Below are 11,432 nucleotides of genomic sequence, written 5' to 3' on the forward strand. Positions count from 1 at the left end.
TGTCAAAATAATGACTTTTTTCAGAGGGTTGATTCAAGGAAGTATGCTAATCATAACATTTCTAATAGGGAAAACAGAAGGGGATCCATTTTGGGACACCATTCGGAACCAGATCCTGGGAAAGCCATCTGAAGAAATTAAAGAATGTCATAAACCAAAGCCCATCCTTCTTCACACTGGAGAAGTAATGCATTTTCATTATCATAGTGAAATTGGCATATTGTTATTTTAAAATTTGTGAACTGTCAGATAATGAATGATAGATATCTACTGAGATGGGAGGTCTTAACTTAGGTATTCCCATATCAAGTTTTTAATATTAAAAAATGGGTTCTGTGACTCTAAGGAATGAAGGTTATGATTATGATGTATACTGACTTACCTATTGCACTTATGATTAATAAGTACAATAATTAGGACAGTGGGAAAGGCAGAATAAGATGAACATTTATCAGAATTTATTTATGTTGGTTCCAAGAAGGGAATCAGCAATGAATTTTCTGCAGAAGAAAACATTTCAGGTCATCTAAAATGAAACATGTTCATGTCTAAATTTTCTCACAGTTCAGGCGACATTATCAACTACAGCAATTTTCTTTTACGCTCCTTTGAAACATATATTTTGCATTCTAAATGTCAAAAGTTCATTTCAGTATTCATAAAAACTTGGATTGTTGAGTTAGAACCATTTTAAAAATATTTTCTTCCTAATATCCTATTAAAATTCTTGAAAGAAGAAAGAGAGGAAAGGAAGGAATAGAGAGACAGGCTATATTATTCTGAATATGGAAAAGGATAAATTCTCTTGGGAAAAATCTTGGAAAATAAGACAAGACTTGGCAACTGTAAACTTAAAGGGCGATTATAATAAAAAGAGAAATTAAGTTAAACCATTCCAAATGGAAGTCCTTATTTATTGTGTGTAAGAATAGTCACAAACAGTACTCTAGGAAAACGTTTGGTTATCTGTTACACATTATGATTTCACGATGACAGATCCACCAAAAACTTCATTGATTAGTGCAGGTTAATGGGACTTTGGCATTTGAAATTCTCATGTTATGATTAGGAAATAAATGCCCATATGGAATATTTAATACTATATCATAAATTAGAAACTAGAGGAACTTCTGGGACCACTATGTGTCTGTTAACCATAGAAAGAGTGTTATCCCTAACATAATTTTCTTGTTTTGGGTTCTCAGCTATCAAAACCTCATCCCTGGCATCCAGATATTGTTGATGTTCAGATTATTACCCTTGGGTCCTTGGCCATAACTGCTATCCCTGGGGAGTTTACGTAAGTTCTTCTTTTTATTACTTAGTTAAAAATTGGTTTGTTGTATGTTTCTGTTGGAATTGCTTCTTATAATGAAAAGATCATTCTGTACTGACCCCTTGGTATTCTCCTGTACTGTTTGGAGACAGTGACAAATATTCCTACCCTCTTTTGCTGGGGCTTCTGAAGAATAACTATCTCTATGCTTATTATTGATAGCTAACCTGAAGCAGACATGAAAATTTTAAAAAAATCTTATCCCAAATTAAAATGATGCCATGAGTTATTATGTCAGTAGAAAGATTTGCAGTCATGTTAAAATACAGGTACTTGAAATAATCAGATTAGGTATTAAAAGCATGGAAGAATGTTTTAAACTTGCTTGATATGTAGTCTTCCTATCTCAGTAACTGGCAATTTTGTATCTTTCCAGCAGGTCCTATCTCTTGGAGTCATCCTTGATTTCTCTTTTTCTATTTTTTCCTCTTTGAATTCTTCAGCAAATTTCGTACACTCTACCCAACACCTTCTGTCACTTCCCCTCCTGATCTAAGTTACCACAATCTTTTACACAGATTATTGCAATAACCTGCTATCTGTTCTGCTTCATTCTGTCTTTACTCCTCTGCAGTTTTTTCTCAATACAGCAGCTAGATTAAGCCCTTTAAAGTATAAATTAAATAATGTCATGTCTTTGCTCAAAACCCTCCAGTAGCTTCTCATTTCATTCCAGGTAAATCCTCAAACTTGCAATCTCCTATATAATCTGTTCTTCAGCAAACCCTCCTGTCTGACTTCTTAACTTTCTGCTCTTTACTCACCTCTGATTCAGCCACACTGGCCTTATTACACTTCCCAGACTCATCAAAGATACTTTTGTCTCAGGGCCTTTGAACTTATGGTTTCTTCTAGTCTGGAACACTTTTCTTCGAGTTATCTTCATGACTAAATCTTTTATCCCTTTAATTCTTTGCTCAAATATCTAACAGGGATGCCAGTGCTGCTTGCACTGTATAATCTTTACCTACCACCACCACCACCACCACATCAGCACCCAGCAGCACCAGTAATACCACCAGCACCACCATCACCACAGTGACCACCACCACTCCCTTTCCTCTTTATCCTGCTTTGTTATTCTCTATAGCTTTTCTTGTCATCTGTTTTTATTTGCTTATTAACCCTCTCCTCTCCCTAGAATGTAAGCTCCATACGTTGAATCCTTAGCATCTAGAAGTAGGCCTGGTGTGTAGTCGGTGCTCAGTGTTTTACTGAAGAATTAAATGAATGAATGATACAGTAAATTCTTTGTAGGAAGGGACAGTAATGTATTTTTCTACCTGCTTCAGCTTTTACAAACACAGAATGCAACTAATCATTTTGTTGACTCAAGAATGGAAAATAATGATGATCTTTTGCCAGTGATAACCACTGATTCTGTTTCCATCTTTTAGTTAAATTGACCATTTTCAGTTTAGGATTTATTTTGAAGCTAGGACAGACAGGAAAAAAGCTCAAGTTTAGCTTTTCAAGGTCATTGGGTTAGTACATATTTTACTATTGCGTGGTGAGCCAGGGTAATTTTTTGGCTTTCACTGCAAGTATTTCTGCATACTCTGCACACAGTCTGAGTAGGAAAATGTACACATAATTGTTTTCTTGACTCAGGACCATGTCTGGACGAAGACTTCGAGAGGCAGTTCAAGCAGTAAGTTAAAAATAAAATAACATATCTACATGTTCATATTTGGCGAAGAGGAAATTATATCCTATCCCTGTGATCCTATGTCTTTTAAATTAATCTTTTTTAAGATGACTAGAGTTCCACATTTCTTGAAATTAATGGCTAAGGTGAATATGAAATATTGGTAGTATAAGAACCAGACTTAGAAAACATAAGGGATTTATCATTAGGTTAAAATATTTTATTGGTATTTATGTATTAATAATTTAAAATTGATAATGGTTTTATATATTAAATACTAAGTAACCTCTGAGTACCTCAATATCTTAAGTACCTGTGAACAGTCTAAATAAAATGCATTGCATTTTGGGGATTCTGTATTTTATCTGTGCTGTATTCTTAATTTTCTTTATATTCAGGTAGTATTGTAAATGGTTCTAAATTGACATGTCAAAAATGTCTTGTTACTTAGCTCTGGAAATTACTATTCTGGTTAGCTAATAGCCACCCATTAGATTTTTTAATAAGTTAATTTTTTAAATCCCTATTTTAGTAGTAAGAAGTTTCTACATCTGCAACTGTGATCATCAAGGTATTTATAGATCCATTGACTTGTCCAACTTAGTGCAGTTAGAAAAATTTTATCAAGAAAAATATCTTAAACTAATAATGTAATCAATGCTTGTGTGTTAAGGATAACAGAATGATATTATACTTAAAGATGAAGAGTAATTTTATTGGGTTTTACTTTTCTCTCCTAGGAATTTGCATCTCATGGGATGCAGAACATGACTGTTGTTATTTCAGGTCTATGCAATGTCTATACACATTACATTACTACTTATGAAGAATACCAGGTAAAGCTAAAGGTTTTCATAATTTAAATGAATCATACCCCGGTCATGTCAAATGCAGATTTGCTTTGTAAACTGTCCCAGTCATGTTTCTGAGAGATGATTATGTTTTAGGTATAGCAGATAAGAGAATGATAAACCAAAGGTCATATTTAAGAGTTTCAAATACATCCTTTTAACTCCAGGTCAGAATTCTAGTTTTATTGACTTACATTTTCCCTGAAACTAATTATTTTGTCAGGGGCACTGGTAATAAGCCTGAGCTGTGGCATAAAACATTTCTAACACTACTCATAATGCATTTGATGCCTTAAGCCTCTGTAACACCTGAGAAAACTCCTACTAGTAGCTGTTTATTGAGTGCACTAGTTAAGACTTTGCAAATATTATTTAAAGTAATCCTTACAGTATATCTGGAAGTAGGGTATTATTATGTTGATGATATATATTAAGAAACAGAGTCCCAGAGAGTTTGAGGGAGGCTGGTAGCTGGTAATATTTCATTGTTTATAAATAGTCCAGAAAGCAGCCCAAGTACTTTTTAAGTAAAACATGAAAACAGTCCAGAGTCTCCTAATTAATAATTTCTGTTAATAATGTATCTGCTGGTATATAACAGCAGTGCATACAGAGGCATACAGTCTGCCCCTTGGTAAATATTCAGTCATACTAAGAGTGGACTCTGCCCTGCTACCCTCTGTTGGCTTTCCTGAAGGTCCCTGCCTTCTAGGAATTCCCATTGAAAAAGTGGTCTTAATGATGCTAAACTTGGATAGGAATAATTACATCCTTTCTTCACTACCTCTGTTACTAAGCATTTCTGTCAATTATAAATATAGGCAACAAAAATAAATTATTTTAGCAGTACCTCTGTCACCAATAGGAACCACAGATACTTTCATATCACATATAGTGATTGCAGATCTAGAAATATCTTTTACTCTTATTGCTGTTTTATAATCACAGTAGTTATTAGATCCACAGATATAACTTGTTATTCAATAGCGTAATAAAGAAGCACATACGTTACTATACACAACATTTGTTTATTATAGTTTGGTAAACATATTTCAACCTAATTGGTTTCCTTTGTCAATTCCATGTATTTTATTTTACACCTTTAGAAACATTATTCTGAGGGAGGTCCTTAGGTCTCAACATGCTGCCAAAGGAGTCTATGTCACAAACAAGGTTAGGAACCCCTACTAGCTTGTCTCCTGGTCCAGGTGAGATGGGAGAGTTCCCTGAACCCCCTTGCAGTATGTGCAATAGGGGTGTGGCTCATCTGTTCAGCTGCTGTACATGCTGAAACCCTTTATGGGAAGGAGAGCATGCAGACAGGCAGGTGCAGGAGCCAGGGCAAGTGCTTTTGGGTGCCCACAGGAGCAAATTCCATGAGGGCCCTGCAGCAGTATCTAGGTCTGGGTGCCTGCTACTCTGGAAGCCCAAGTGGGCATGTGTTACATACAGTGCACTTTTTTTTTTTTAACTTTGCTGTCTGCAGATGGCCTGAGTGTTAAACAGCTCAGTGCCCTGTTGGTACCCAGGTCCTTGTACAGTGTCCAGGAAGAATCAGGTTGCAAATGGACATGAAGGATGAATTCAGGGTTTTATTGAGCGGTAGAGGTAGCTCTCAGTGGGATGAATGGGGAGCTGGAAAGGGGATGGAGTGGGACGATGATCTTCCCCTGGAGTTTGACTGTCCAGCAGCCGATCTTCTCTCCAACCATCCCCAGCCAAACTCCTCTCAGAGTTCAAATGCTCCTTCTCTTTTCTCTGCTGTGCCGTTCTGCCATTCTGCTTTTCTGTTCATCTCCTTGTCTGCTTGTGGAGCTGGGGGTTTGGGGTTTATGTGGGTACAGGATAGGGGGGCATAGTGAATGAAAACGCAAAACAGAAACGTTTGGGTACAAAACCGAAAATGCTTGTTCTTGTTTAGGGCCACAGATTTCCAGGCTTAAGGGTGGAACCTTTGCCAGGGAACCACTCTTTTCTAGCCAGTATTTTCCTGTTTCCTGTCCATATCACAGGAATATACTCCTGCAAGGATTACTATTAATTACTTCATTCATTCAACAGATATGTATTGTTACAGATACTGTGCTAGCCACTTTCTGGGGCATAATGATGAAAAGAATCTGTCCCTTCCCTCAAGATCACTAGAAGTCAGGGGTCTAGTACAAAGTCAGGGGTCTAGTACAAACAGATGATTACATTTTCATGAAAGGCATTCACAAGGTGTTATAAAAATAAAGAGAAAGAGCACCAGCCCAGACTGGGTATTTGAGGACTGGGACTGTTCAGGAAGATGTAACATCTGTATGAGTTCTTGAGAACAAGTGAGAGTTAGGCAAATAAAAAGTAAGAATGTATCCCATATAGAAGAAACTATATATGCAAAGGTCCAGAGGGCAGGCACATCGATGGAGCATAATTAGTTGAGTAGCATGGAGTAAGTATGGGAAGGTGATGGTAAGGAGATGGGGGCCAGAGTGGGAGACACAGGTTAGCTAATGGAGAGTCTTACATGCTATGCTACAGAGCTTTCATTCAGTAAGGAAGGCTTTAGGGGAACTGCAGTAGGATTCTAAGCAAGAGAATGCTTTGATAAAATTTTGTGATTTAGAAAGGTCAATAGGATGGCAGTGTGGAAAAGGAATTGGAAGGGCTTGTGTGTAGGCAGAGGACTGGTTACGAAGCCATAGTGTAGTTAAGATCTGGGGAAGACATGGACACGTGAAGGCTGGGAGGAGGGAGAGGATCAAAAACCTACGTATCAGGTACTGTGCTTATTACCTGGCTGATGAAATAATCTGTATAACAAACCCTCATGACATGTGATTTACCTATGTAACAAACCTACACATATACTCCTGAACCTAATATAAAATAATAATAAAAAAAAAGATCTGGGTGAGAGATGAGGGTTTGAACTAAGGTAAAATCTACTTATACCTTAGGAGAAAGTAAGATAGGACAACGAAAGAACTCAGGAGATTTGAAGGAGATAGAATTACCAGATTTGGAGACTGATAGGATACAGGATGAGGGAGAGAGGAGTCTAAGGAAACTGCAGGCTGATCCTCACATGGGAGACTGGAAAGATGACATTCGCTGAGATGAGAATGTTGTGGAGGAAGCTGATATGTCTGGAGTGGTGAGATTGGTTTTAGATTTGATGACTCTGAAGTTCCTGTAAAAGAGCCAAAGACCTGGAGGCCAGGTGAAAGATGCATTTGGCTCCATTTCATGGCTGTGATGGATTAAATGTCCTTCTCCAGTTAGTACCTTCTAACTATTTATCCAGAAGTTATAAGGACTCTTTTTATTTTGTTTTTCTTCTGATATATGCACTGGGGGAAAGCATTTGTATTACAAGTACTTACAATAGACTAAAGCTTAGGCACTAGCACCCTCTTTCATAGTAAATAGAGTGACAGTCTAAATGGCATAAGCAGAGAGAACCCACTGCTTTTAATAGGTAGTTGATGGGAATCACTTACCTTGGCCAGTAAATGGAAATGCCCATCCTCTTTCATCATACATAATCTTGAATATTATGCCAGTTTTGAATAATGTCAGATGTCAAGCATCACATTTACCTAAAATGCTACACCTCTGTAAATGGATTTAAATATGCAGAACCATGTACAACTCTCCCTGCCTTTCCTGCAGGCTCAGCGATATGAGGCAGCATCGACAATTTATGGACCTCACACGTTATCTGCTTACATTCAGCTTTTCAGAAACCTTGCTAAGGCTATTGCTACGGTAATCAAATATTGTTTGTGGGTGTGTGGGTGTGTGTATGTGTGTGTGTGTGTATGTCTGTATGTGTCTGTGTCTGGTGAGAAAATGCAGAGAGAAGCAAAAGAGAACCTTAGCTTTGAGTGTTCAGTTTCTTTGACAACCTTTATATTTTACAAAACTTATAGCTTTGTGGTATCTCAGAAAAATAAAATGTCTTTCCAAATTTTGGATCTAGTTAGCATCCTTTCGTGGTGGCAGCTTCTTTCATATATATTATCTCATTATTTTTACAACCATCATGTGAAGTTAAGGAGATATCATTGAGATATCATTTCTCCCCAGTTTTCAGAGGAGCACATAGACTTGAAGATAAGTGAGGAAGCTTACTACACCTGGGAGTTGAACCTGTGTTCTCTAATCCTTGCCAGATTCTCCCCACTCACTCCAAGAGTTGAGTAGGTCAGCATTCCAAGATGCCCATTTTCCACATTATAATATCTCAGAAATTGGGAAGCATTTTCCAATCAGAGGAATCTTATTATTATTATAATTAGTAGCATGCTTTTACTTTCTTGGTGGTTCAAAAGATAATATGAGTTGTTAAATCAATGGAAGCTTAGATTTGATGTAAAAACGGTGGTGCCTTGGAATGAACACATTGCATCTACCTAAAATATATACCACTGAACAAGTTTACTTGATTTAAAGGAACTTCACTTGTGGAAATCTTCCCTTTGGATGCAGTTGTTTATGAAGCTGTGATGTCAGAAGGTTAGTCAACAAACAGGATAAAGAGCTTAAAATAGTAAGCAGCCCCTTATATAATAATATGTAAGCCTCAATAAAAAATGTGAAACAATTGTGGCATAGCAAAGAAAATAAAGCCCTTTTAATGAAAGAGCTTGGATATATTAAATTGAAATAAATGAAATGGTTGTCTCTGTAGGTTGTGTCAGTCGAATGTTGAACATTTCATATGGCTGTATTATTAGTTACTGATTATGTGTTTGAAATTTCAGTATTTTATATAATTTCTTTGCACATATTTTAATTAATTGATATTTATTTTCCTTTTATCACAATTTTGCTCTCAGTTTTAGGTTAATTTTTTTTGAATAACTGTCTGTATTTATTTATTTATTTGTTTGTTTCTATTATAAAAGCCAAATCTATTTGTAGGACATTCATATTATACAGAAAAGTGTAAACCTATAACCCATCCCTAGAGGTAACTACTGTTTAACTGTCACTATGCTCATAGATCTATAGTTCTTCCCATGAAAATAGGTTCTTCAAATTTTGTAGTGACAATGGAGAAAAATGCAATTAATTTGGTGGAAATTTGTTTTACAGTCAAATTTCTGGTCAAGCACCTTAAAACTAGCTATGTGATCTTGAAAAAAACTGCTGAATATGTCCAAGCCTATTTTCTCATTTGCAAAATGGGAATGGTAATACATAACCTATCTCATATGCAGTTGTAGAGATTAAATCTATAATGTGAGGAATAAAGAACATTAAATATTCATTGAAAGTAATGGCAAAATGCCAATTACTTTTGTACCAACCTAATATATGTCAAGGGATATTTGAAAATTGAGATTTGTATTTTATGACACTATTAAAATGGTAAACGTTGTGGGCAACATAGATTAAACCAGTCAGGATATGGGATGATCTTAAATTTTAAATTAAAAATATGTTTATTATATTCTTTTATTAGAACAGACAAGAATCTAGGAAAAAACTTGGTACTGACTCCAGATGAGAGTGGCTCAAGACTTTTTAAAAATTAAAATAGTAATTACGGTGTCATGTTATAATTACCTTTTTGCATGGTAGGCCCCTATACAAAGTCACACAATTCGAAAGTATGCTTCCAGCCTTGTACTCTGGTCACTGTCATTATGTTTTCTAGGAGAATAAAAGAGTTACCTATGACCAAAGCTTTCTCCCAGTGACAAGAGTTTAAATTGTTAATTTCTAGGCTCATGCTACCTTCCTATTTTCTCAAGGTTGTTAGCTCTTGGAGTGTGTATGAGTATGTGTGTGTGCACTCTTCCATTAATGCAGGCATTTCTGGGACTGGAAGCCTGGGAAAAGGGTCTTTGACTCTACGTATGCACTCCTTAACAAATGCTCTCTGTTCCAGGACACAGTAGCCAACCTGAGCAGAGGCCCAGAACCTCCATTTTTCCAACAATTAATAGTTCCATTAATTTCTAATATTGTGGATAGAGCACCAACAGGCAGAACTTTTGGGGATGTCCTGCAGCCAGCAAAACCTGAATACAGAGTGGTAAGACTCACGTGCAGACCTTGGAATCCTTTAGAGGCTTGTTTTTGGGGATGAGGGGAAGGATGACACTTAGTGTCACCATTTGCCTCTAATCATGCTGTAGACTAGCTGTTAGCAATGATAATTTTGACAATTGTTCTTATCTCCGCAAAAGTAATGAGAATGGGAAAATATTTATTTTTTTGTGGGTAATTGTGTCAAATTGAAATTCTAAAATCCAAATTATTCCTTTTCCTAAATGAATGATCATGGAACTATTCACTGGCACTGAGAGTTGTCTCTTAAATCAAGGATAGGAAAAACATACTGAAATGAAGCAGAATTTGTATCATTACTATTTTATATCACTCTTATGCCCTGAAAGCTTGCTGAATCAGTTATTAGTTTCAATTGTTTTGGGGGGGGGGGATGAGTAAGAGGGGAGTCTGGATTCCTTAGGAATTTCTACATATAGTATCATGTCATCTGTGAATAAAAATAAACGTATTTATTCTTTTCTATATTTCTTTTCTGAATGCATCTAATTATTTTTCCTTATTGGACTGGCTAGAACCTTCAATAGAATATTTTGTTTTTTAAAAAATTTTATTTAATTTTCTAATTGATAAATGAAATTATACATATTTATTGTGTACAAGATGGTGTTCTGAAATATGTATACATGGGGAATGGCTCAGTTGAGCTAATTAACATATGAATTGTCACATACTTATTATTTTTTGTTGTGAGAAAATTTGAGACTCTCTTAACAATTTTTAAAAACAATACATTGTTTTAACTGAAGTCATCAAGTTGTACAGTAGACCTCTTGAGCTTATTCACCTTGTCTAAATGAAATTTTATATTCCTTGATCAACAACTCCCCAACCCCCTAACCTCCTAGCCCCTGGTAACCAACCTTCTGCCAACATTCTACTCTCTACTTCTATGAGTTTAACTCTTTAAAGTTCTACATATAAGTGAGATCATGTGGTATTTATCTTTCTGTACCTGGCTTATTTCACTGAGTCTACTGTTCTCCAGGTTTATCCATGTTGTGTCAAATGTAAGGATCTCATTCTTATTTATGGCTGAATAGTATTCCTTTGTTTTATTAAATGTTATTATACATTTTCTTTATCCATTCATCCATTGATGGACACTTAGGGTGTTTCATATCTTGGCTATTGTGAACAGTGCTGCAATAAACATGGGAATGCAACTGTTTTCAACAAACTGATTTCATTTCCTTTGGATATAGACCCAGAAATGGTATTGGGTATAATATTTTACAGTAGTTCTATTTTTAATTTTTTGAGAAACCTCTTGCTGCTTTTCATAATGGCTGTACTAATTCACATTCTCATGAACAGTGTGTAAGAGTTACCTTTTTCTTTTTTTTTTTTTTATTATACCTTAAGTTCTAGGGTACATGTGCATAACGTGCAGGTTTGTTACATATGTATACTTGTGCCATGTTGGTGTGCTGCACCCATCAACTCGTCAGCACCCATCAATTCATCATTTATATCAGGTATAACTCCCAATGCAATCCCTCCCGCCTCCCCCCTCCCCATGATAGGCCCC

At 36.1% G+C, this 11,432-nt stretch overlaps 1 protein-coding gene across 3 annotated transcripts in view; it reads left to right on the top strand.

Annotated features, from left to right (window-relative positions):
- Nucleotides 1-11,432, top strand: part of LOC108527549 (neutral ceramidase) — a 72,903-nt gene that overhangs the window by 46,950 nt on the left and 14,521 nt on the right. For 2 of the 3 annotated variants that reach the window (XM_017868874.1, XM_017868875.1), the window contains 6 exons: nt 69-184; nt 1,206-1,300; nt 2,948-2,987; nt 3,725-3,820; nt 7,493-7,588; nt 9,720-9,866. In XM_017868874.1, coding sequence (XP_017724363.1) covers nt 69-184; nt 1,206-1,300; nt 2,948-2,987; nt 3,725-3,820; nt 7,493-7,588; nt 9,720-9,866 — 590 coding nt within the window. Of the gene's footprint in view, nt 1-68; nt 185-1,205; nt 1,301-2,947; nt 2,988-3,724; nt 3,821-7,492; nt 7,589-9,719; nt 9,867-11,432 lie in introns of those variants that run through there. The other variant, XM_017868876.1, reaches the window with a different exon arrangement.

This window comes from Rhinopithecus bieti, unplaced genomic scaffold, assembly GCF_001698545.2.
Source record: "Rhinopithecus bieti isolate Rb0 unplaced genomic scaffold, ASM169854v2 scaffold_4655, whole genome shotgun sequence".
NCBI classification, from domain to species: domain Eukaryota; kingdom Metazoa; phylum Chordata; class Mammalia; order Primates; family Cercopithecidae; genus Rhinopithecus; species Rhinopithecus bieti.